General features: G+C 53.7%; 12 protein-coding genes across 12 annotated transcripts in view; 8 read left to right on the top strand and 4 right to left on the bottom strand.

The window, feature by feature from the left end:
- Positions 1–443: 443 nt before the first annotated feature.
- Positions 444–1,449, top strand: BO82DRAFT_352843 (uncharacterized protein). The gene is made up of 4 exons (XM_025634804.1): positions 444–674; positions 730–785; positions 850–1,013; positions 1,077–1,449. Exons 1-4 carry the CDS (start codon positions 598–600, stop codon positions 1,104–1,106), a joined length of 327 nt encoding a protein of 108 aa, XP_025493634.1. The 5' UTR covers positions 444–597; the 3' UTR covers positions 1,107–1,449.
- An 886-nt stretch (positions 1,450–2,335) lies between these two features.
- On the top strand, positions 2,336–3,781 carry BO82DRAFT_279359 (4-hydroxyphenylpyruvate dioxygenase family protein; the record flags this gene model as incomplete). The annotated part of the gene is made up of 3 exons (XM_025631263.1): positions 2,336–3,009; positions 3,073–3,237; positions 3,397–3,781. 3 exons carry the CDS (start codon positions 2,336–2,338, stop codon positions 3,779–3,781), a joined length of 1,224 nt encoding a protein of 407 aa, XP_025493633.1.
- Positions 3,782–4,025: 244 nt separating this feature from the next.
- BO82DRAFT_382257 (acyl--CoA ligase) lies at positions 4,026–6,161 on the bottom strand. The gene is made up of 4 exons (XM_025637915.1): positions 5,444–6,161; positions 5,321–5,357; positions 4,382–5,253; positions 4,026–4,297 (listed from the first exon to the last, which is right to left on the bottom strand). Exons 1-4 carry the CDS (start codon positions 5,975–5,977, stop codon positions 4,202–4,204), a joined length of 1,539 nt encoding a protein of 512 aa, XP_025493632.1. The 5' UTR covers positions 5,978–6,161; the 3' UTR covers positions 4,026–4,201.
- Positions 6,162–6,502: 341 nt separating this feature from the next.
- BO82DRAFT_430899 (putative G-patch DNA repair protein (Drt111)) lies at positions 6,503–8,548 on the top strand. The gene is made up of 5 exons (XM_025640646.1): positions 6,503–6,813; positions 6,913–7,332; positions 7,391–8,175; positions 8,229–8,324; positions 8,384–8,548. Exons 1-5 carry the CDS (start codon positions 6,630–6,632, stop codon positions 8,480–8,482), a joined length of 1,584 nt encoding a protein of 527 aa, XP_025493631.1. The 5' UTR covers positions 6,503–6,629; the 3' UTR covers positions 8,483–8,548.
- Positions 8,549–8,602: 54 nt separating this feature from the next.
- Positions 8,603–9,538, bottom strand: BO82DRAFT_430898 (uncharacterized protein; the record flags this gene model as incomplete). The annotated part of the gene is made up of 1 exon (XM_025640645.1): positions 8,603–9,538. Exon 1 carries the CDS (start codon positions 9,434–9,436, stop codon positions 8,603–8,605), a length of 834 nt encoding a protein of 277 aa, XP_025493630.1. The 5' UTR covers positions 9,437–9,538.
- An 829-nt stretch (positions 9,539–10,367) lies between these two features.
- Positions 10,368–11,109, top strand: BO82DRAFT_400511 (E2 SUMO-conjugating protein UBC9; the record flags this gene model as incomplete). The annotated part of the gene is made up of 4 exons (XM_025639189.1): positions 10,368–10,402; positions 10,487–10,647; positions 10,723–10,746; positions 10,856–11,109. The coding sequence occupies 4 exons, from the start codon at positions 10,368–10,370 to the stop codon at positions 11,107–11,109; spliced, it is 474 nt and encodes a 157-aa protein (XP_025493629.1).
- A 908-nt stretch (positions 11,110–12,017) lies between these two features.
- On the top strand, positions 12,018–14,627 carry BO82DRAFT_352836 (asparagine synthetase B). The gene is made up of 9 exons (XM_025634803.1): positions 12,018–12,139; positions 12,242–12,292; positions 12,360–12,385; positions 12,445–12,471; positions 12,529–12,564; positions 12,624–12,772; positions 12,838–14,093; positions 14,166–14,270; positions 14,331–14,627. Exons 1-9 carry the CDS (start codon positions 12,114–12,116, stop codon positions 14,371–14,373), a joined length of 1,719 nt encoding a protein of 572 aa, XP_025493628.1. The 5' UTR covers positions 12,018–12,113; the 3' UTR covers positions 14,374–14,627.
- Positions 14,628–15,033: 406 nt separating this feature from the next.
- Positions 15,034–16,689, top strand: BO82DRAFT_331799 (porin; the record flags this gene model as incomplete). Its single annotated transcript, XM_025633160.1, has 5 exons — positions 15,034–15,081; positions 15,175–15,208; positions 15,292–15,380; positions 15,445–16,176; positions 16,240–16,689. The coding sequence occupies 5 exons, from the start codon at positions 15,034–15,036 to the stop codon at positions 16,387–16,389; spliced, it is 1,053 nt and encodes a 350-aa protein (XP_025493627.1). The 3' UTR covers positions 16,390–16,689.
- Positions 16,607–17,557, bottom strand: BO82DRAFT_40657 (DnaJ domain protein). Its single transcript, XM_025639568.1, has one exon. The coding sequence runs from the start codon at positions 17,520–17,522 to the stop codon at positions 16,824–16,826; it is 699 nt and encodes a 232-aa protein (XP_025493626.1). The 5' UTR covers positions 17,523–17,557; the 3' UTR covers positions 16,607–16,823.
- A 1,250-nt stretch (positions 17,558–18,807) lies between these two features.
- Positions 18,808–20,893, top strand: BO82DRAFT_331796 (methionine aminopeptidase 2). The gene is made up of 7 exons (XM_025633159.1): positions 18,808–18,900; positions 18,984–19,118; positions 19,199–19,794; positions 19,859–20,122; positions 20,177–20,338; positions 20,392–20,478; positions 20,537–20,893. The coding sequence occupies exons 1-7, from the start codon at positions 18,861–18,863 to the stop codon at positions 20,591–20,593; spliced, it is 1,341 nt and encodes a 446-aa protein (XP_025493625.1). The 5' UTR covers positions 18,808–18,860; the 3' UTR covers positions 20,594–20,893.
- A 34-nt stretch (positions 20,894–20,927) lies between these two features.
- BO82DRAFT_352834 (sphingolipid delta(4)-desaturase family protein) lies at positions 20,928–22,791 on the top strand. Its single transcript, XM_025634802.1, has 3 exons — positions 20,928–21,243; positions 21,312–21,590; positions 21,700–22,791. The coding sequence occupies exons 1-3, from the start codon at positions 21,022–21,024 to the stop codon at positions 22,492–22,494; spliced, it is 1,296 nt and encodes a 431-aa protein (XP_025493624.1). The 5' UTR covers positions 20,928–21,021; the 3' UTR covers positions 22,495–22,791.
- Positions 22,792–23,242: 451 nt separating this feature from the next.
- BO82DRAFT_40537 (putative integral ER membrane protein Scs2) overlaps positions 23,243–24,249 on the bottom strand; it is a 1,992-nt gene continuing 985 nt past the window's right edge. Inside the window, exons 7-8 of the mRNA XM_025639484.1 lie at positions 24,083–24,187; positions 23,243–24,016 (exon numbers count right to left, since the gene is read on the bottom strand). Of these exons, the coding sequence (XP_025493623.1) occupies positions 23,585–24,016; positions 24,083–24,187 (537 nt within the window). The 3' untranslated portion in view covers positions 23,243–23,584. The remainder of the gene's footprint in view (positions 24,017–24,082; positions 24,188–24,249) is intronic.

Genomic DNA, 24,249 nt, shown 5'->3' with positions numbered 1-24,249 from the left:
TGTATGCCGATGCGCATTGCACTCTACGCTCTGTCTCCATTACTGGATTAGAGCGGCCGAGTGTCATCAAGTAGGAAACGCACATAGGAACCAGGCTAGGCACAGTCTCTGATCTCCATGTCCATGTACATATGTCGTACAGAGTAGAGTAGTTCGAGCAATAATAATCTGCTATGATGCCATGTAACTTGGCTAAACCCTGAGGGTAAATTACCATTCGATAAGCATGAGCCCCGCTTCAAAGGTGATCACAGCTTCAAGACAGCTGTGAGACATGGGGGGAAAGACTAAATCACAGTGACACTAAAACCGGTTAAGACTTGCGCCCTGAGCTCCGTCTCCCCGCCCACCACCCACTTAACTACCTAAACCTCCCCGCCCTCCGCTTTCGCTTTCCCCTCGGCCATCGTCATCTGTTTCTTCTATCCGTACTTTCTCTATCAACTTGAAAGCCGCCACTCCCCCGCCTCTTCGTCCCCCCCCTGTCAACACTACTACTACTACTACTACTACTACTACTACTACTACTACTACTACTGCTGCTGCTGCTGCTGCTGCTGCTCTTGCTATACTATCTTGACTCAACTGTCCAGCACAATGTCGGCCAAGAACGAGTTTCTTTGCATCCTCCCGGACAAGCCCGACGCCTTGGCCAGAAGACTGGAAGTGCGCGCGTAAGATTGACATCTTCAATTGCTTGCCGCTGGCGCAGAGCTGAACATGAATCAGACAACATCTTGCAAATGTCACGCCTCTTGTTGAGTCCGGCAAGGTTGTCCTGGGTGGTATGTCCCAAGCAAATCATCCTCCCAAACCTTAACATCGGCTAAATGAATGGAATACCGATAGGAGCCATGCTCGACCAACACCCGAAACCAGATGACTCCGTCTCCTTTAAGGGCAGTGTTATGATTTACGTCGCCGAGAGCAAGGAGGAGGTCGAGGAGTTGGTGAAGAATGATATCTACACCAAGTCTGATGTATGGGACCTAGACAAGGCCCAAATCATTCCGGTATGGTGACCACCTCCCTGTCTTTTCTTTGCGCACGTGCTGATATACTTCGCCATACTTCAGTTCAAGTCTGCTGCTCGCTTGGCCTTGTAGATCTCTGTCCCATAGGTTACGAATGCAATCACGTCGTGTATCCCCGTGACAATATGTTGAATGGTTCTTTCCGATTCATTGTAGTATACCACTGATACCCACTGTGCATGACAGCTGATAAGATTTAGGTTTGAATCAGCATAATCGAGTCGCGCCTCTCCGCAACACTTACCTGGCAGCCAGGCCACCTTATTCTGCGCTTCCCACGAGCATTGCCAGGTTTTCCTCCGAGATGACTGTTGAAGTGCTTCCATCACCAAGACCCCTTGCACGCCTTCAATCCATTGCTATGCATAGTCGAGGGGGCTATCCGCATTTGCATGCATTAACCGCGACGCCTTTCTCCCCTTTAGGAAGACCCTGTATACGCGGCACTCGCTCTGCCGTGACAATTGTCGCTGAATTGCTGGTTTCCTGAATGTGACTTGCGCTCGTATGCTCTAGCTCTTGCTCCGATGCGAGCCACCCAGTTGCCAAGACTGAAATGCATGGATGATGAAACGGTCGATGCGGGCATTCAGTGTGCCTTTTTATCATTCGACAAAACATGCAAAGTCTAGACTTGGCACATATATTCCGATGCAATACTACCCTGGGTCACCGCCTCGTCATTGCATGTACAATGATCGACATTGTTGTCGTGTGGTGTCATTAACTGGAAGCCCGCTCGGACTTGAGCTTGAGGATTTGACATTTATCCTTTACTTTAAAGGTCTGGGTCGTGTGATGCAGACCAAGGATATCTGACGTCAACAAAAAGGAGGGAGGAGTTCGAAGCCGATATTATGAATTAGTCACGAGTAGTAAGACTGGTGGAACGGTGACGTTGGTATCGCATTTTGGACCAGTCGAACCATTACAAGGGTCTAGTATAAAGTGCAGGGTCTATCGCCCTTGCGGAGATCCATTACGGAATCTGATAATGTAGATCGCTAAGATATTGCATGAACAGGATCTGACACGACTCCGTGTGGTATGTACCGGTCTACGGATTTGCGGTCTCACGTCACGCACATGTGCCATCATGTTCAGGTATATAGCCATGAGGACGGACAGACAGTGGCAAACGTGGGTTGATAACGGCAGCAACAACGACCGAAACAACAGCACAGAACAACGCTCTCCGCAAGGTCCAGATCTTCCGCTATCTGTCTTGGACGGGACTATTATTCCGATCGCCTAGGTACACCTAAAACACTAATATATCAATACATTCCATACAGTTCGCCATGCCTTCCAATGAGTCTCTTGCCCAGCCTGCGGCCAGCAACGGCAACAACGCCCTCCTCCGCAGCGTCAACCCGAACTACACCGGCTATGACTATGTAAGCTGGTACGTCGGCAACGCCCGCCAAGCGGCGACATACTTCGTCGCCCACTTCGGCTTCAGCATCGTCGCCTACCGCGGCCCCGAGACGGGCTCCTATCTCTCATGCTCGTACGTCGTGGCCAACGGCGCCGCCCGATTCGTATTTACCGCTCCTATCGTGGCTGTGGATCACGCTGCCGAACAACGGGGCTCGGACGCGGATCGCCGGCTGCTCGACGAGATCCAGGCACACTTGAACAAGCACGGGGACGGGGTCAAGGACATCGCATTCCAGGTCGAGGATGTGACGGGCGTCTGGGAGCACGCCGTCCGGAACGGAGCCGTGTCGCTCCAGGAGCCCACGACCCTGACCGACGAGGTTGATGGCCAGATTCTCCGGGCCACGATCAAGACCTTCGGAGACACGGCGCACACGCTCCTCAACCGCTCCGGCTACCGGGGTGTCTTTCTTCCCGGGTACGTCGCCGTTTCGGGCCTGGACCGCTTGAACGACCTGCTGCCGCCGGTCGATGTCATTGAGATTGATCATTGCGTGGGCAACCAGCCCTGGGATGGGTTGGATACCATCGTCAAGTTGTAAGCCTTCGTCTTCTGCACCATACGCACATGAGCTGACTGTAGCCCCCTCTGCGCCAGCTATGAGGACGCGTTGAACTTCCACCGCTACTGGACCGTCGACGACAAGGAAATGTGCTCCGAGTTCTCCGCGATGCGCTCGGTTGTCGTTGCCTCGCCGGACGAGGTGATCAAGATGCCCATGAATGAGCCGGCTGTGGGGCTCAAGAAATCCCAGATCGAAGAGTAAGCTGCTCCTCTCTCTGTGTCGGTCCTCATTCATCCACAAACTACTCACTCATCCCAACCCCTCCCGACATTATTATCCGAGTCTTCCCTCTCAAACACGCCACACGTATCCAGACAAAGCCAAACAGAGCAACCAACCGACTAACCAATCCACAGATTCGTCGACTACTACAACGGCGCCGGCTGCCAGCACATCGCCTTCCGCACGGACAACATCATCGCCGCCGTCGAGAACCTCGGCCAGCGCGGCGTCAACTTCCTCACCGTGCCGGCGAACTACTACACGACCATGAAGAAGCGGCTCGCGGCGAGCAGCCTCAGCATTGCCGAGGATATTGACATCCTGCAGAGGTACAACATCCTGATCGACTTCGACGAGGGCGGCTACCTGCTGCAGATCTTCACCAAGCACGTCGTCGACCGCCCCACGGTATTCATCGAGATCATCCAGCGCGAGAACTTTGATGGCTTTGGGGCTGGGAACTTTCGGAGTTTGTTTGAGGCATTCGAGCGGGATCAGGCTGCGAGAGGGAATTTGTAGAGGGTGGGGTGGGTTATGTGTTGATTCGATGGGGGTGTGGATTTTGGGGGCTGGAGTGTCGCTTTGGGTTCTGACGGTTTGGGTGTTTTGGGGGGGGGGGGTTTGTCTGTTGTTTCGTTATGTCTGTTGCTTTGGGATTTTTGAGATGTTTGGGGAAGATCAGAATGCGGGGTTTGGCACAGCGAGAGTGTGCTCTATTCAAGCTTAAGCTGGGCCTACAGCGCCAGGGGGGCTTTTGTTCTCTGAAGCGTGATGAGATTTGAGATGCGTACAGGTTATAGAATAACTAACCATAGTGGCTTTAGGACAGCGTTGATGACAACAGAAAGATATCTATCTATAGTGCAAACATCCGCCTGACTCTTTTCAAATGTTGCGTGAGCAGAACTATATTCTAAACATTCCCCCAGGCTTACGAGACTACAGCTTGGCCTTGACCTTGAGCATCGCCTCTGCCACCTTGCGCCGCTGAATCTTACCCGTAGCCGTCTTGGGAATCTGCGGGACCAGCCAAACCTGCGAAACCATGCGCGTTAGCACGCTCCTTTCATTACCCAACATCCAGGGGAAACAATAAACAGTGGGGAGCAAGCGACATACCTTCTTGGGCGTCTTAAACTTGGCCAACTTCGACTCAACCCAGGCCTTGAGTTCGGCCTCCGTGGCACTCGCGCCGGTCTTCACGACCACCGCGGCCCCGATCTCCTCGCCGTAGTGGCCCTCATCGGGGATGGCGAAGCACACCGCCTCCGCCACCGCGGGGTGGTGGAGGAGGGTATTGTCCAGCTCGATGGGGCTGATCTTCTCGCCGCCCTTGTTGATCAGCTCCTTGATGCGGCCCGTGATGATCACGTACCCGTCCGCATCCTTCTTGCCCTGGTCGCCGGTGCGGAAGAACCCGTCCTGAGTAAAAGAGGACTTGTTGGCTGCCGGGTTGTTCAGGTACCCTGTGGTGACGTTCTCGCCCCGCACGCAGATCTCCGCCTCCTGGCCCTGGGCCACTTCCCGGCCTTCCGCGTCGAGGATCCGCACCTCCACCCCCTGGCCGAGACCCACGCTCCCGGGCTGGCGCTTCGCGGGCGGGAGCGGGTTGCTGGTCATCTGGTGCGCGGCCTCCGTCATGGCGTAGGCTTCGAGGACTGGGGCGTTCAAAGCCTTCTCCAGGTCCTGGAAGGTCTTCGGAGAGAGAGGGCTGGAGCACGACCGGATAAAACGGATCGCTGGCACGGGGTTGGGCAGGGGGCTCTTGAGGAGGATCTGGTGGATCGTGGGCACCGCCGTGTACCAGTTCGCCTTGTAGGTGATGAAATCGGACCAGAACTCCGAGGCTGAGAATCGCGCGGGAACGATCACCGAGCCTCCGGAGTACAGTGGCGCCAGGAATGCGGCTAGGAGGCCGTGGACGTGGAAGAGGGGCATCACCAGGTACGTGCGGTCTGCTGGAGTGAGGTTGTATGTCGCTTTGATGTTGCCTGTGTGGGGAAGGGTTAAATCGGGTTTCTAGAGGAAATGCTGGGGGCCAAGGGACTGGACACTTACGCATTGTGGTGGTCAAGTTCTTGTGCGTGAGCGGGACCTGATCGAGAGAGGTTAGTGGTGATAAAGGCAAAGGAACCTGGTCCACAGGGAAAAGGCGAGAGAGAGAGAGAGAGAGAGACGTACAGCCTTGGGCCTGCCAGTGGTTCCGCTCGTGTGCAAGACGAGAGCGACATCATCGGGTTGAGCTTGTTGGACATTGACGCCTCCATTGCCCGAAAGCTTGCCTTGCTCCTTCACATCGAGCACGATCTCTGTGCCGTTCCAGTAGCACTCGGCGATCGCGGCATTGTACTTCCTCCCCGCGCGAACGGCGGGACCTGCCTTCGCGTAGGATCCCTGGGGGATCAAGACGAGGGTGGAGCTGAGATCGTCGATGTAGAATTCGAACTCCTCCTGCTTATAGGCCGGGTTGAGGGGAGCGGCGATCGCCCGCTGCCACGAGGCGGCCAGGAATGCCACGATGAACTCGTACGAGTTGGTCAGCGCCAGGGACACGGCGGCGCCATGGCCGACCCCAAGCTTGGCTAACTTGGCCTGGAACGCTGCGATCTGATTGTGCAACTGCTGATAGGTGATCGCTAGAGGATGGGTTTTATTGGGCACTAGGATGGCGATATCCGCACTATCGGAGGAGAATGACCGCGCCAATGTTGCCATGACGAGTAGTGTGCTGCACGAGGGTTACACTTGGGTCTTGGCTGTCAGGGATGTTTGATGATCGTTCGGATGAGTATAGTGACTATGGTGGTTTTGATGGCTCGATGGCACAATGGCACAATGACACAATCGAACTCTTTTGCGTCGAAGCCCTTTTTCCGTGTCAGGAACAACTCAGAGTTGCAGGCGACAAATGCCAGCCGGGCAATTGCATCATGACCTGAACCGTTAGGCATCTCCCAATCCATACATAGTTAGTGCCAGTACGGCCCGGGTACTTTGTTCCGTTCCACTCGCCTTAGGGCTGGGGGCCTGGCCTCGGCATTTCCTGATTCGGGCCTGGGGCTCCCGCTCACCGCCGGCCACGTTATTGGACACTCGTTTCTGTCGGCTTGGCGGGCGGTGAAGACCTGCCTCCAGGGGCTTTGAATATTCTGCCGTCTGAGCGGTGTAGTAGGCGGTGCACTGTAACGGCCACCGCTTCGCCGGAACTGCCGCTTTCTCATTATCATCAAACCTCAGTCAGACAAGCCTATGAGAGTCGTTGGGGATTTGTGTCATCCAAGCTTATCGGACTTGCCTTTCATGACTGCATCATCGTTTTCATTCCAGACACGATATTCTCGCTGAATGTACCTAGTCCTCATTCGTCATGAGCTCCGATCCCGCCCCTCCTAAGCCTGGGGGTGGCCTGTCACTCTATGCCAATTTACTGGACCCCTCCGCGGATAACTCCCCCGGGACGATTTCTCGCGCGCCTGTTGTTTTCAGACAGGGTGCCGAGGCCGAGGCCCATCCCGATGACCCAGCTGCGAAAAAGCAGCAGCTCAGTGCCGGTAGACCCATGCCCTTTTCTTTGGAGCGAACTTTCTCGTCTCTTTGATCGATTTGATTGCTCACTTGTCCGCCCGGTGATTCATGTCGGTGGCATTCAGCTTCTCTCCGATTTCAACCCACCAAAAGGCCGCAACTCGCGACTCAGAAACCGAAGCCCAAGCCAATACTACCTAAAGCTCCAATCGCTGCCACGCCAGCCGCTGCATCAGTCAAAACTACCCTTGCCGACTGGGCGGCCACCGAAGACGACGATGTCAACGGGTTCTATGCTGGGCCGAAGAGGCAGCGCGGAGGTCGCAAGAAGCGCAAGAAGAACCGGGAGGTGCAGGAATTCATACAGAACTGGGATGATATCTACGATCCGTCTCGGCCAAACAATTATGAGGAATACAAGCATAGCGACGAGCAGATAGCTGAGATCCGAGAGTGGAAGGACCGCCTCTATGCACATCGCATGGCAAGGTCGCCCAGCAGGGACTCATACAGTGAGGATGAGGATTATGCACGGCCAAGGAACCGTAAGTTCATCCTAATGGCACAACGAGAATGTTTCATCTGCTCACCACAGGATCCCAGGTCAATTCGCGCCCCCCGGCAGTTTTGCGCCGCCCCCGGGCCTTAATGATGCTACTCCCAGGCCACCTGTGGAATCACCACCCACCGAAGAACGAATCGAAACTCCGGACGATGTGTCGATGGGAGGAATCCCTCCGCCCCCACCGCCAGATGAGCCACTGGCCCATGTTCCCGACGACCCTACAGGCGAGGATGCTTATCTGCGAAGGATCCAGATGTCGACGGCTGGGAGCTCAGCAGTGCCCCCGCCACCACCGCCGTCACGGCCTTTGGATGTCTTGCAGCCGGCTTCTGCGACCATATCCCGCGCTCCGGTTCGATACACATTACCACCTCCCCCTGAGGACATACCTGCCTCGGAAGCAGAGCTTGAAGAAGTGTTCGCAAAGGAGCAACCAGTTGATGATGAGCCGGGAGACGATGGTCAGCGCTCCCTTAGACCAGGCCAGAAGGGCTTTGCGGAACGGCTCATGGCGAAGTATGGCTGGACGAAGGGCTCCGGCCTTGGCGCCACAGGGTCCGGAATCGTCAAGCCATTGCAGGTCAAAGTTGAAAAGCAGAAGAAACGGCCGGACTCGGAAGGGGGTGGCTTTGTGACGCCCGCTGGACGGGGTAAGGTCATTGGTGGTGCGCGGAAGAGCGAAGAAGAAGGCAAATTTGGCCCCATGAGTGAAGTAATCGTTCTCAAAGGCATGCTTGATGGCATGGATCTTGAGGCTGAATTGGCTGGCGACGGAGAGAGCGGTGGTCTCATGCAGGAAATCGGTGAAGAATGCTCCGACAAGGTCAGTGATTATATGAGACACCCTAACGATTACCCTATCTAACTCACGTGCAGTACGGCCGTGTCGAGCGAGTTTACATCCCACGAGAGTCGACGAAGCCCCCTGTTCCTGTGTTTGTAAAATTCACCAATCAGCTTTCGGCATTGCGGGTAAGGCAATACTCATATCAACAGTCAGTTATTGTCCAGTTTACTAATGAGGCTTATAGGCGGTTAATGCTCTCGAGGGCCGAATATTCAATGGAAACGCGATTACTGCGCGTTTCTACGATACACAAAGGTTTGAGGAAGGGGATCATGATGGTTGATGTAAATGGGGCTTAGTGATTATCTAGCTATCTTCGAGCGGGAATAACAACGTGACAGAAGAACATATATTACAATCTTTCAAGTCGCACGTTTACCACAATCGAGACTGGTCCTGCTGGTCAGAAAGTGATTCGATCGAATAGACCCTCGTCAAGAGGCTGGAACTTATCAGTATTCTGCAAGTCCGGAGCAGGCTTGTTGCGTGTTTTGACCTCTTGTTTTCTAGGGAGTGGGATGCCAGACTGAACCCTTGGTTTTGTACCAACTTCGTTGCTTGTCTTGACTTCCGGTTTCCTAGAGAGGGGGATGCCCGACTGGCGCTTTGGCTTCTCTTCAACCTGGTTGCCTATTTTGGCTTCTTGGTTCTTGAGGACCGGAAGACCAGACTGGTACCTTGCTTTCTTATCTACCTCGACGCGGGCTTTCACTTCCTGACTTCCAGGGGCTGAAATACCGGTGACACGCCTTGGCTCCTCAACGCCGCTGCAGACCTTAACTCCCTGACGTCTGGGGACTGGAATGCCAAAGTGGCACTTTGGTCGCTTAACGTCGTTGCCGTTGTCGATTTCCTGAGTCTCAAGTACGTGATTATTGGGTTGAAACTCTGGCTTCTCCTCAGCGTCTCTGCGGATGTCAACCTCCCGACCTCCAGGAACTGGAATATCAGAGTCACCCTTTGGTTTCTCCTCAGTGTCTCTGCAGATGTTGACTTTCCGGCCTTCAGAAACTGGAATACCGGAGGGATACGTTGGTTTCCCAATGTCGTTACTGATATTGACCTCGTGACCTTCAGGGACTGAAATCCCGGATTGACACTCTGGTTTTTCCTCAACGCATTTGCAAATGTCGACCCCTTGGCTTTCAGGAACTGGGGCTTCTGGCTCGCTGGGCGTACTCATGATTTTATGATACTCCTGGTAGTACTCCTGGCAGTCGGGACATATTCCCTCCATTGGGATCCCGGTAGCTTCAGGGTCGGTACATTCATAGCCTACTTTCAAGGCTTTATCGCATCTGATATCAACGTCACGGAGCACATCGATGCATGTACACCCAGAAAAGTAGTAACGAATCTTATGGCACATCCTGAATGCGTTATCAGAGGCCAAAAGGTTGGGAAATGGGTCAATAGTGTCCCGTACAGGGGGATAGCCCCCCCCCCCCCGCTGAGGAACGGGTTGACCGATGATGGATTTCCTTGTACTGTACCTGGCTAAGATATAGTGCGGCGTCAGGTCAGTAGATCGAGCCAAACGAGGTGACAGGCAGCATGATCGAGCACGCCGCGAGCAAAACATTCTTGCTTAAATAACCGACATGGCGCACGCAAGACCCAGCTTGAATAGCCACAGTCTCATGGTCAAGAGGAGAGCTTCCGATAATGCCTTTGTCATCCAGGCCTTGCGAGTGTAGGGTTGTCAGTCTGGGATGGTAGGTTCATTCAGAAGGCGACGGGTTCATGCATTGTCTTGCTACAACAAAGACATGTTTGAAATGTAGTCGATGCTCGACCAGTAATCTGGCGGTCCTGTCATGTGATGAGGATGACCTGCAGCAGCCCCGGAGAGTGATTGGCTGTGGGGCGGATCGATAGCCGGCGGGCGACAACTGGAACTGCCCAGTGCCCAGTGAGCATGGAACCTTCCCAAGATGCTCTGGAACTTCCGTTGTGCACTTTCACATTCACTAGGCCTAATCTACACCCGTTCACTTTCCGTCCCATTTATATAACACACCTGTGTTCTTTTCTTCTCTCTTTTCTTCCATAGCTCCTTATTACTCCCCCTAACTACTCCCTGGTAGTTTCTTGCCAGCGTCAGTTATCTATCCTCCCACTTTCAGCTTCCAAGTCTCCCCCACCTACGTGAACTGCGTATATCCGACATGTCGCTCTGCATAAATCGCCTTACGGAAGAAAGGTGAGGGCTTCCATACCATCCATGGATGCGCCATGGTAGAGTCAGTCCGGTGCGCTAATCTCTGATCTTGCGCCTCCATTGAAGAAAGCAGTGGCGTCGAGACCACCCTTTCGGATTCTACGCGCGGCCTCATCGCAATCCTCAAGGTGCGCTTGACCTCAAGAGATGGGAGTGCGGCATTCCTGGAAAGGCGCAAACCTTATGGGAGGGTGGGCTTTTCAAGCTCGACGTTACGTTTCCCGATGGTGAGTTCAACTTCTCTGTTATCAGCTTTTTCTTTTTTGCGACATGGCGTAACTGATTGCTGGCCGACTACGCAGAATATCCGACAAAGCCACCCAAATGTAAGTACATTCCGGCTGACGATAAAATCCCCCCATGCGACTTGGAAAGACTTGCGTCAAATTCGCGATATTGCGCCTAAGAGACTAAAATGGCTTATATTACCCGCAGGCAAATTCGTCCCTCCGCTCTTCCACCCGAACGTCTATCCCTCCGGCACCGTCTGCCTCTCGATATTGAACGAAGAGGAGGCATGGAAGCCTGCCATCACCATCAAACAGATTCTTCTGGGCATTCAAGACCTACTGAACGACCCGAACCCTGAGTCGCCCGCCCAGGCTGAGGCATACAACCTGTTTAAGAAGGATCGACCGGCGTATGAGAGACGTGTCAAGCAGGTGGTCAAGGAAAACCCGGCACTTTGAATGTTATTCATGCGTACAGTGAACAATGCTATCGCTCGGTACAATCAAGACTACAAACACACAAACACACACTCGGCTATGGTTGTCGCGACAACCAGACCTCTGGTCCATGCGTGGATGCAGCTTTCGGCGATTTCCTGGATATGTGGCAAATGAACGGATCGCCGCGGACTGTATCGTCTCTTTCTCACACGCGAAGTGACAATATTCCACCGAAGGATTCGGGCAACAGAATGGTGATTGAGATTTGGGTCCTGAAACTCTTCCGATCAACGACTACACGGCGTCTTATGTCCTCGAAACGTTTTGCATGTTGTTTCCCTTTCAATCTGCCGGCTGATTTATTTTATGTATTCCCCCATTTCGGCCAGTCTGTTTAGTTTTTCCTTAGCGAGAAGCATGGCGTCTCAGAATTAACAACATCGTGGTGGCCGTGCATGGCTTCATTGAGAGAGAAATCGGAGGTCGCACCGCACTGGCCGGGTTGGTGTTCTCCGTTCCTTCTTGGCACACCTTCTAGATCGCAACCGATTTTGTCCGCATGGAGACAGAACAGAGATTGAACGTTGGCGCATTGGCACGTTGTCAACCCGTCCGCTCATCCGGGACAGGTATACAATAGCTGCATTCCTGTCTTTGGGTTGGATGGACTTTCACATGCACCTTTAGAATCTACCTACCTACTATAGTAGTGTCCATGACGACTCACCTCGTAGTGACCTTCCAGACGTCACGAAGACCAATTAAACCAACGAGAACCGGGGAGAAATGTCCGACGTCCGAGACGGGCCACGGTTATCTTATCGGGTGAGTCAGTCCAATTACTTGTGGCCGAAATCGCCCCTCAATTCCGCCCCGCCGGGAACGGGTTACTCGTTCGCATATTTTAACTTCACCTGCTTCCTCTTTCTCCCCCAGACGGTTCCTTTCAACGTTTAATCAATTGCTCCTGGACTTTTTGCTGCCTGAATCTTTGAGTGCCTTCTCAATTGATTGTCGCCAGCATGTGTGGTATCTTCGCGTGTCACCAGTACGTCTTTCTGCCGATGGCCATGCCACTTTCCTTGTCCTCCATTTTTCATGACCCGCGACATCGCTTGGGTTGACTCAACCACTGACCATGTCCACACAGTCACCCCGATGTGCAGGCCTTCAAGCCTACGGCCTTGCGCATGGCCAAGGTGTAAGTCAACTGCCTTCCTCTCTTTGCGCCTGTATGATGTTCATCTTTTGCTGATTGCCGCTTCTAGCTTGCGCCACCGCGGTCCCGATTGGAGTGAGTCATAGTGCTTTCAAGTGTGACCGACAGCAGTAGCATTTTCTGACCCAGAATAGGCGGAAGCTGGATCTCTGACAACACCAGTGAGTTGAGCACAACCGCGTCGTGGTCCCTCGTTGCAAACACTAAGTGAAATACAGTCCTCACGCACGAACGTCTGTGTATCGTCGGTGTTGGTATGTGCTTCATCGCCCACCCGTTCTTCGGACCACCTAACAAGGAACCACTTCTCAAGACTCCGGCGCTCAGCCCCTTGTGAACCATGATGGCTCTCTCGCCCTGGCTGTCAACGGCGAGATCTACAACCACCGCATCCTGAGAAAGAACCTCCATGCCGACTACGAGTTCAAGACACACTCTGACTGTGAAGTTGTTATCCCATTGGTAGGTGTGACGAAATTCGGAAGACTTGCTCTGTGCCAGGTCAGGAGCTAATCAATTCTCTCCAGTACATGGAATATGGCCTGGACGCCCCCAAGCACCTCGACGGCATGTTCTCGTTCGTGCTCTATGACAAGAAGCAAGACAGGGTTATCGCTGCACGTGACCCTATTGGCGTGACCAGCTTCTACATCGGCTGGTCGTCCGAGACTCCCGGTGCTGTGTACTTCGCTTCGGAGCTGAAGTCCCTGCACCCCGTCTGCGACAAGATCCAGGCTTTCCCCCCAGGCCATGTCTTCGACTCCAAGACCGGCGAGTTCACCCGCTACTTCCAGCCCAAGTGGTGGGATGCCGCCAACGTCCCCACCACCCCTATCGACTATAAGGTCATTCGCAAGTCTTTGGAGAAGTCTGTCCGCAAGCGTCTCATGGCTGAGGTCCCTTACGGTGTCCTTCTGTCCGGTGGTCTTGATTCCAGCTTGGTTGCCTCCATTGCTCAGCGCGAGACCTTGCGCATGCAGGACGCCGCCCGCACTGCTCAGGCGCGGGGAGTCTCGTCTGACTTGGTTGGTATCGATGACGAGAACGATCTCTCCACTGTCACCACCTTCCAACAGCTGCACTCTTTCTCCATTGGTCTGCCCGGTGCTCCTGACACCCAGGCCGCCCTCGAGGTTGCCAAGTTCCTCGGAACCAAGCACCACGCCTTAACCTTCACTGTTGAGGACGGTCTCAACGCGCTTTCCGATGTCATCTACCACCTCGAGACCTATGATGTCACCACCATCCGTGCCTCTACCCCTATGTACCTCCTGAGCCGCAAGATCAAGGCTATGGGCGTCAAGATGGTTCTTAGTGGCGAGGGTAGTGATGAGATTTTCGGTGGATACCTGTACTTCCACGCCGCTCCCAACAAGGAGGAGTTCCACAAGGAGACTGTCCGACGTGTCAAGAACTTGCACTTGGCTGACTGTTTGAGAGCGAACAAGTCCACCTCCGCCTGGGGTCTGGAGGCCCGTGTTCCTTTCCTCGACAAGGAATTCCTTGAGACTTGCATGGGTGTCGACCCCGCTGAGAAGATGATCACCAAGGAGCGCATTGAGAAGTACATTCTACGCAAGGCTTTCGATACCACCGATGAGCCTGATGTCAAGCCTTACCTGCCTGATAACATTTTGTGGCGCCAGAAGGAGCAGTTCAGCGATGGTGTCGGCTACAGCTGGATTGATGGCCTTAAGGATCAGGCTGAGAAGCAGATCACCGATGAGATGATGAAGAACCCCAAGCCCGAGTGGGGAACCGACGTTCCCGACACCAAGGAAGCGTATGTTAAAGCCTTTCCCCCTTATATATTCTAACAGTGATAAGCACGTGTGAGCTGACTCTGGAAATCCAGGTACTGGTACCGCTTGATGTTCGATGAGCACTTCCCCCCCACTTGCGCGGGCACCGTCGAGCGTTGGGTCCCCACATGGTCCAAGCAGAGCGACCCCAGTGGAAGGTAAGCATAAGCTGTAGGAGTCGGCGATGTAAAGCCCTGTTTACTGACTTAATCTCCCAGAGCCATTTCCACTCACAACGCCAAGTACGACAACGCTGTTTAAACGAATTTATGCGATCCTATGTAATGTGTGTGGGTTCTCAAAGTTTTTGGGTATAGAAGCATGCATGGAGTGATTTTATCCTGGAGTCAGGCATTGGGACGCAATAGTAGGAATTGCTTTGCTTATCTTCTCAACAACCCGCTTTTGTAAGAATGGACTGGAGCTGTAGCGTTAAAATCCCCAATGTATCTACTTTTGGATAGAGTGTAAGAACTGGAAGCTTGATGGAGTGCACTTGAAGATTTCATGGTCAGATTGTAATGTTCAACCATCAGATGAAGACTCCTTGAGAGAAAGAACTGGCTATGAAAGTTATTTTCACTGCAGAGAACACCGAGGCCAGAATGGCCATTAACAACTCCGCCAGCTCAGCTTGCAGAAGCGGACAGAAGCAGAAGCAGAAGCAGAAGCACGGCCCCAGGCATCGACATCACGGGACTTAGCGGCTTTTACCGGTGCCCGAGCATCCACCAATCAGGGAGTGGTGTTTCTCCCGTGGCTTCCCCATTGTTTGTCTGCTTTGACGACTCAACGACCTCTTCCTGCCCTGTTTCCCCATCGTTTCCCTTTCCCTTCTTCTCCCCTCGTCACCTCATCCTTTCCCCGTCCATCCATCTCCCATAACAGAACCTTCTATTCCTCCACCCACCTCCATTCACAATGTCTGCTCCTGCTGCTTTCTCTGACATCGCCAAGGCGGCCAACGATGTACGCTTTTCTTTTCAGTCCTTCCGACGTTCAAAAGCCTCGGACGACAGCATCTCCTAGAAGGGATTTTCGTGCTAATGAACAGCGCAATAGCTCCTTAACAAGGACTTCTACCACGCCAGCGCCGGTGAGTCACCCACTGATCTTCGCGCTCTTTCGAGGACGCGTTTGAAGATATCAAGCGCGCACATTTGCTGACACCCTGCTTAGCCAGCCTCGAGGTCAAGTCCAAGGCCCCCAATGGCGTCACCTTCAACGTGAAGGGCAAGTCTGCCCACGAGGGTCCCATTGCTGGCTCCGTAAGTTGAACCAACCCATACCGAAGCACGTTACTTGGATGCTGAACCTCAATTGTGCCAATAGCTCGAGGCCAAGTACGTCGACAAGCCCACCGGTAAAGGCCCCAAATCGCGCAGAAAAACACGCGAACATCCCTTGCGCAAACCTCCCGACCCTCCACCTTCAAGAGTGCCCGACAACAGGCTCACGTTAATGTTTGCGTGTGGCTATGTTCCGTCTAAGCACATCTTCGTCCATCTTGTGTCAATGATTACCGAGCATGCGGTAGTGCTAATGTTCCGTCCTCGTTCAGGCCTCACCCTCACCCAGGCGTGGACCACTGCCAACGCCCTCGACACCAAGCTCGAGCTCGACAACAACATCGCCAAGGGCCTCAAGGCTGAGATCCTCACCCAGTACCAGCCCGCTAAGCAGTCCAAGGGCGCTAAGCTCAACCTCCACTTCAAGCAGCCCAACCTCCACGCCCGTGCTTTCTTCGACCTCCTCAACGGTCCCTCCGCCAACTTCGACGCTGTTCTCGGCCACGAGGGCTTCCTTGTCGGTGCTGAGGGTGGCTACGACGTCCAGAAGGCCGCCATCACCAAGTACTCCGCTGCCGTCGGCTACAGCGTTCCCCAGTACTCTGCTGCCATCACCGCTGGCAACAACCTGACCGTCTTCTCTGCCAGCTACTACCACCGCGTCAACGAGCAGGTTGAGGCTGGTGCCAAGGCCACCTGGGACTCCAAGACCGGCAACTCCGTTGGCCTCGAGGTCGCCAGCAAGTACCGCCTTGACCCCTCTTCCTTCGCCAAGGTATGTTTCTGATATGCGCATGTCAAACGTGATAAGGTTTAACCTGTTGGACTGTGATTATAGGCCAAGATCAACGACCGTGGTGTTGCCGCTCTCGCCTACAACGTTCTCCTCCGTCCTGGTGTCACCCTTGGCCTTGGTGCTTCTTTCGATACCCAGAACCTTAACCAGGCTGCCCACAAGGTTGGCGCCAGCTTCACCTTCGAGGCTTAGATGAGCTACCCTAGTTAGCATCTGTCCGCACGCAGAGTCTAGCGTCTGACTTAGCCGGATACATTGATTTTTGGAAGCCTGCAAGAGTAGAAACTTGATTGCTTTCTTATGGTCTTTGAACGGGCTATTGGTTCGCGCAGGATTGCTCTTGTGAGTGGGCGTGGGTTCTTATGGATGTCTAGTTAATAACCATGTATCGTATCTACCGACGATAAGTGTATATCAAGTCTACATTTCCCTTTGTTCATTATATGTACATGCTGCATGAAATCAATCGATCTCAAATCTGTCGTCTGGATCCAATCCGAACCAAGGGGTAACCACCGAACTCCTGTATCATGTGTAGCTCTCTACCCGACACATTTGACAATGCCAACCGAGCCCAATACACTCATGCACCCATAAACATGATCACCCTGTACAAGCACACCTTTTTATCGCCTCAGTTGTTCTTTCTGCTTACTTGCTTTCTCACGTGGCCATTGAAACCAGCCCGCCACTGTTGCCGCCCCGACCAAGATCCCACAGACCGCAGCGAATCGCATGGCGGCTCCCCAGGGGCTCCCAATGTACTGTTCCTTCAAGGCAGCTTCCATCGCCTTCTGCCTCCGCTCTTTCCGCCGAATATCTTCCGCCGATTGAGTCTTATAGTGACCCCTAGCATTGAAATGATGAACGGTATTCCTGTGGATAAACGCAGTCGGATCGTCATCATTGGCGGCAGTGGAGGATGACTGGCCCGCAGCATCGCCACCACCAGCCGCCGACCCCGCCCCGGGCCCCGGGGCCGTCCTTCCCGTGCGCCCATAGCCACCATGCGCGTAGAAACTCGGCGGCGGGCCCCGGAACTGCCCGCGGCGATTGCTCAACCCGCTGGCGGGGCGGGACCCGGCGTACGAGGCCCCCTTGGTGTGGAGGTTGGCCCCGGCGCCGTGGCTGCTGTAGCTGCCCATGGGATGTTGGCCGGCCGTGGCGGTGGACCGCGTGCTCTGGTACTGGGCGTAGATGCCGTGGTCGCGGTCGTAGGCGGCGCGCTTGTTAGGCTGGCTGAGCACGTTGTAGGCGGCGGAGATGCGGGCGAAGCGCGAGGAGGCGGTCGGGTCGTCGCGGTTGCGGTCTGGATGGTGGCGCATTGAGAGGGTGTAGAATTGTCTTTTTTTTTTTCCAAGGTGGTTAGACTTTTTTTGGGGTGGGGTGGGGGAGGGGAAAGAGGGAGAGTGGTTTCTCGCCTTGGGAGGCGGTTATTGGTATGTCGAGGACCTCGTAGTAGGTTGGTTCGCGGGCGGAGGCGAGATGGTGGGAAGTTGTGGAGAATGAGGCGGTTTGTGATGGTACATGTCTTGGGGGCCGGAGGAGTAAGCGTGCACGAGGGTGAGATGTGTAGATGTGAGCGAATGTTGAAGTTGGTGCTGTTCGGGGTCGCGGGTTACAGCGGCATTGACGGTGGATGACGGGGGTGATGATGGAGGATGCGGTCCTCAGACGAGGGTGTGACATTTCCCCGCAGATAGTGGTCGTTACATGTAACGATGTATGAGTTGCGAGTTCAACGACGCCAATCACTCAAGGACAATTGGAGAGCGAGGGAGAGCGAGGACAGTTATACGATGTGTTAGGGGTGGAGGTTGTTGAGGGGACGAAAATCCGCCCCGTTCTTCGGGGAGAGCGAGCGGGCTGCTGCGTCATCGGGTGGCTTATCTGATCGAAGCTAGTCCAGGACTAATCTTAGGTATATCCCCCGGTTTATGTGTGGTAGGGCTCAATTCCAGGAAACACGAGGGGCGCTCGTCTCTGCATCTGGTCTTACTGACCCTAGTTGCTGCATGGATGTTGGGTGACTCCAGATCCTGGGCCAAGTGTCTACTGCTGATACTGTCATGGCTTCTACTTCTTCCGTACCTAGCCTTTGAGAGATGGGCCCTTGACATTTCACAGCGAGGTGGACCTGCGGATGACTTGTGACGCTGGTCATGAGCCGTGATTCAAAGTGCTCTGAGATCTGTCTTGTAGATTGGCAACTTGGGTGTCTTGCCCATTGATGCGACTGAAGTTCATGCTTCGAGCACTTACCTTGCTTGGGTTCTGTTAACACTATTCACTATACCCTTGCCGCCTTGCTTGAATGGGTCTGCTATAGTTATCTAGCAAACGTCAAGCCTCAGGTCGGAGATATGCGATCTTTACATATATCGAAAACATCAACCCTCTCCTTCCAGTTGTCAGGCATATACACGGGGCGAATTAGCTGCCCTGACCAGATGACTACAAACAGTACTCTGGAAGCAGTACATAGATCGCTCGCCAGTTGGTGCATCGCCGAGTGTGCCGTCAAATCATCCTTATTCTGAGTAAAGTCTTGGCACCAACCGTCTTTTCCCCGTCGCCTCCGCCGAACTTCAATTTCCCCTCTCTTTTCCTACTCGCTCTTTTCAACTCATACCACACCCCGGTTTCTTTCCAGCTTTTTCAACATGGCTGCCCAGGCTAGTGAAAAGCTGCAGAAGCTCGACCGTAAGTGACGATTCCCACTTTTTTTCCCGATCCATGTCTCCTCGTCCCGACATGTGACTGATAAGATTTCCCCGCGCCACTAGTCAACGGTCAGAGCGGCGATGCGAAGGTCGACGCTCCCGCCGCTGGTCAGGCTGGAACCGGAGAGGCGGAGGATGATTCCGACGACGATGAAGTCGAGGATAACAACGCTGGCGCTGAAGGCGCCGCTAATGGAGGTATGGCTTCCCCGCTTATTCCCGGACAGCCTAAACCCTCAAGACTTTCGATACTAAGAAGAGCAAATCTGCAACTGCAGCCGCCAAGAAAAAGAAGAAGCGCAAGTCCAAGAAGAAGAAGAAGGGTGGCGCCAAGGTCCAGAGCTCTCCGCCGCGCGTTCCGATCTCGACTTTGTTCCCGAACAACCAGTTCCCCGAAGGAGAGATTGTCGAGTATCAGAATGAAAACTCCTACCGCACCACTAACGAGGAGAAGCGCTACCTCGACCGCATGAACAATGACTTCCTCCAGGAGTACCGCCAGGGTGCTGAAGTGCACCGCCAGGTCCGCCAGTATGCGCAGAAGAACATCAAGCCCGGCCAGACTCTGACGGAAATCGCCGAGGGCATCGAGGACGCTGTTCGGGCTCTGACTGGCCACCAGGGCCTGGAGGAGGGTGACAACATCAAGGGTGGTATGGGGTTCCCTTGTGGTCTGAGTCTGAACCACTGTGCCGCCCACTATACACCCAATGCGGGCAACAAGATGGTGTTGCAGGAGAGCGATGTCATGAAGGTCGATTTCGGAGCCCACATCAACGGACGGATCGTCGACAGTGCCTTCACCGTTGCCTTCGATCCTGTCTATGACCCTCTTCTGGCGGCTGTCAAGGACGCCACCAACACTGGTATTCGGGTATGACTTCGGTGCCCCGAATGGTTTCCCCCACACATTGAACTAATGACTTTTGGGTGGATAGGAAGCCGGTATTGACGTTCGCATGAGTGACATCGGTGCCGCTATTCAGGAAGTCATGGAGAGTTACGAATGCGAAATTAACGGAACTATGCACCCCGTTAAATGTATTCGAAACCTCAACGGTCACAACATTGACCAACACATCATCCACGGTGGGAAGAGCGTTCCCATTGTGAAGGGCGGAGATCAGACCAAGATGGAGGAGGGTGAAGTCTTCGCCATTGAAACCTTTGGAAGTACCGGAAAGGGTTATGTGCACGAGGATGTGAGTGCTTTGTATCCAAGTCGATCTACATGCTTACTGACGACCGCGGCCTAGATGGAAACCTCTCACTACGCTCTGGTCCCTAACGCTGCTCCGGTGCCTTTGCGTCTTTCTTCCGCCAAGAATCTGTTGAACGTTATCAACAAGAATTTTGGCACTCTTCCCTTCTGTCGTCGGTACCTCGACCGGTTGGGCCAAGACAAGTACCTCCTCGGGGTAGGCATTTCGACAGCATTTCGACATCGGACGAGTGCTAACATACTTTACAGCTGAACAACCTGGTGCAGTCGGGCATTGTCCAGGACTACCCCCCGCTTTGCGATATTAAGGGCTCTTACACTGCCCAGTACGAACATGTATGTTCTCACTATAGTGTTGCTAGCATTTCTTGAACCCACACTGACCTTCTCCTAGACCATCGTCCTCCGACCTAATGTAAAGGAGGTGATCAGTCGCGGAGACGACTACTAAGATGACTCTTTTTCCGCCTATGAATTTTTGCCACAACATGCGACATGTTTGCTCCAATAGCATATATAGAAAACACAGAACAGGGTTGTGTAGGAAAAGAACGAATTGTACCGGCGTTTCCAGGGTCCTCATTGACCCGTCTTCACTCAATTGAGGGATGGATGTTCTTGTAAACAACAACAACAACAACCGATTTAAAAGGAAAAGAGAGCTGGATCAAACCACAAGTCGGGATGCGGGTAGCCCCACGTGGAAAGCGTGTGCTCCGAACCGTCCTCTCAGCTGCCTGCTTAATCAGATCACTTTTGTTTCCACCTTGCACCCTCCTTACTTCTTTGTCTCCCTCCTTTTTCATTCATGGCGCCCAGTAGCCATTAGATCAACCTTTCTTTTCGTCCTTCCCCACCCCAATCGCTGAGCTATTCAGTATGTCCTCCTCTGTTGTCGAAGCGGCCACGGCTGGAACTTCGCCGCATCTCCGCGTCTCCGCGGCCAAGAGCCAGGATCCCCAGGTCACGGCACAGGATGCTCAGCCCTCCGGGAGGATCGCGCCTCCAGAGAAATCGGCTGTCGAGGATCATTTTTTCTGGACCTATACGGAAGAGCCCCATCGATCGAGGCGATTGGCTATCATCAAAGCCCATCCAGAGGTGCGTCGTATCCATTCCACCATCTCTGCCGGACTGTCAATGTTAACAGCTCTCGTTTCTGTATGTAGGTTACCAAGCTCTGTGGACCGGAGCCACTCACCAAATATGTCGTTCTGGGAGTCGTCTCTCTTCAAATCCTCTGCGCCTATCTTCTCCGCAATACCTCCATGCTGTCCTGGAAATTCCTCGCAACTGCATACGTGATTGGGGCCACTTCCAACCAGAACCTCTTCCTCGCCATCCATGAGATCTCACACAACCTTGCCTTCCGCTCCGCATTGGCAAACAGACTACTGGCGATCTTCGCCAACCTTCCCATTGGCTTGCCCTACAGTGCTGCATTCAGGGTAGGTGGCTACACCGAACCCCAACATCCCCCGCACGCTCGTGACGGGTATGTGGCGACGTGACCGTATACGGGAATTGCTAACCTGAAACTCCATCGTGATCCCACAGCCTTACCACCTCACGCATCACAAGTCCCTCGGTGTGACCGGTCTGGACACCGATCTTCCCACCGCCGTGGAAGCCTTCTTCCTGGATTCGCTCCTGGGCAAGGCATTCTTCTGCACCTTCCAGATCTTCTTCTACGCCGTCCGGCCCATGTTCATCTACAGCCCGCCCTTCACCTCCATTCACCTTCTCAACCTTGCCGTGCAGCTCTCCTTCGACTACGCCCTCATCCAGTTCTGCGGCGGCTCCATCCAACCCGTTCTCTACCTCCTCATGAGCTCGTTCCTCGCCGGCTCCCTCCACCCCTGCGCCGGCCACTTCATCGCGGAGCACTACTTCTTCTCCCAGGTCTCGCACGGCACCGAGTCCCTCCAGGCGCTCCAGAACCCGAAGGAGGAGCAGAAGTCCACGGCGCCGCATCCGCTGGACTCGCTCCCGCCGCCGGAAACATACTCCTACTACGGGCCCCTCAATTTCTTCACCTACAACGTCGGCCTGCACAACGAGCACCACGACTTCCCCGCGATCCCGTGGACCCGACTGCACGAACTACACCGCATCGCCAGGGAGTTCTACGAGCCCCTGCCCTGCCACCACAGCTGGGTGTGGGTGATCTGGACGTTCATCTTGGATAAGAACGTGGGCATGTGGTGTCGCGTCAAACGAGCGCAGGGGGGCCGTCTCGTAGGTGGCGGAGCTGGTGGCAATGGGCGTGGTGGAGAGGGCATCTCGGCTTTTTCGGCGGCTGGTCCGCAGGAATCCGGCGGTGGATGGAAGGAGAGCGAGATCCAGAACTGATTTCCTTTGCTCGCCCTATCTAAACTACCCTCATCATGTCTTTGTATACACACGCCGCCTTTTGTGGATTGAGTGATGAACCCCGCCGCCTTGCCCTTCTGAAGTGTACCTAACCCCCCTATGTATACCTACCATTAGACATGACAGGAATTCCCCCGTTTGGTCTTCAGCTTTGGTTTTCTTTCTTCACAAACTTCGTGTGCGGGTCCCCGAGTCATGTTCATGAATAAGATGAGATCTCCTGGGTTGCAATAAGTATCTGTATCATGACTATCGCCAAAAACAAAGCAAATGCATGGAAAGTAACCCATAGCTTCAGAGAGAGATTCATTATCTTGGAACTATCAGCTATTGGAACAATATGGGAAGCAGCATAAAAGGAACAAAAGGGTGAGACCCCCGGCATGGATTTATGAACAGTCGTGGTGTGGCATCATCGTAATTAGCTCAGTGGGATTTCACTGCCTGGTTCAGGAACGCATGAATTTCGTCTAGTAAAAAAAAGTTCTCGCTCATCGAACAAGGTGGAGGGCCGAAGACAACGAGAAAAAGGAAAAACTGTGGTTGAGGAGAGCCGGAGACCACGGAGTCATGACCCGACAAACTCAAAGCCGGAAAGACTCGCGACTTGATGGCGCATAGGACATATAATACCGGAAGGTGCCAATGTGGAATGTATTATCAGCGGCCAGATGTCGCAAGCATAGCTTAATGTCGCCGCGACCTTGGACGATAGAATCTCGAGTTTTCATGTTTGGCTGAAACAAGAACTCTGCCTCCATTTACATCATATCATCAAATATGAAGAAGTAACAAGACAATGAAAAGAAACAAGTGTGCTTGCTCAAGTAGAAGAAAACGGCATGGGAAGACCGGGCCGACTCAGAACGACCATGAAGAAGAATAAACGGGCTGTCACAAAGAATAAATAATAGCACCGTAGCACTGCTGTTGTTATGAACGTAGTAAAGCAAGGGAATTGGCAGAAGGGAATACAGTTGGTCTGTAAAGAAACATGATGGGAAAAGGGGGTCACAGGAAAGGAAATTCAAAAAGAGTGGACACAGAGGAGAGAGAAGGTTCAAGACGGTCAGAAGAAGAAGTAGGCGATCAAGAAGCTTAGCAGGCATAGACCCGCCACGATCTGCACGGGAACACCAGCCTCCACGGACTGTGGCTGCTGTTGCGCCAATGGCGCGGGCATCTTCTCCGCGTCGGTTCCGATCTTTCGCTGTCTCAAACCCTGGTCTGCCAGCTTCTCCTTCAGCGCTGAGATTTGCGAATTGGCCTCGGACAATTGGGCTCTCAAGTCGTCACTCGCACTTGCTACGGGTGACTTTGAAGACGTGGCCGAGCTTTCGATGATCTGCGGGGTGGAGACTTCCCGCTTGGGCTTGTCGCTGAAATCTGGCGGCGGGATGGGTGACGTGTCGTTCGCGCTCTTCGTAAGCGCAGCAGCAGGAGTCTGATAGTTGGGGTTCGGCGGCGAAGTATAGGCAGGAGGCTCTTCATCCGGCACATTCTGCACAATGCGTAATTAGTCAACTAAGTGAAGAATGGGAAGCAAGGGGCTAAAATGACAACTTACGCCAGTCGCCTCGACTCCTTGTTCCTCAACTGGGGCATCCTCGGCGGCCAGCCAGTTCACACGAATTTTGCGCTCCTGGAGTGCTGTCTTGGGGGCTTTCTCAAACTATTGCGCCGATTAGGTGATGCTCTGTACTAGATATGGGGGGCCCAAGAAGGAGGGGGGGG

This window comes from Aspergillus uvarum, assembly GCF_003184745.1.
Source record: "Aspergillus uvarum CBS 121591 unplaced genomic scaffold BO82scaffold_16, whole genome shotgun sequence".
Taxonomy (NCBI): Eukaryota; Fungi; Ascomycota; class Eurotiomycetes; order Eurotiales; family Aspergillaceae; genus Aspergillus; species Aspergillus uvarum.
Note: the sequence above shows the minus strand (reverse complement) of the source record. Positions and strands in the feature narration are given on the sequence as shown.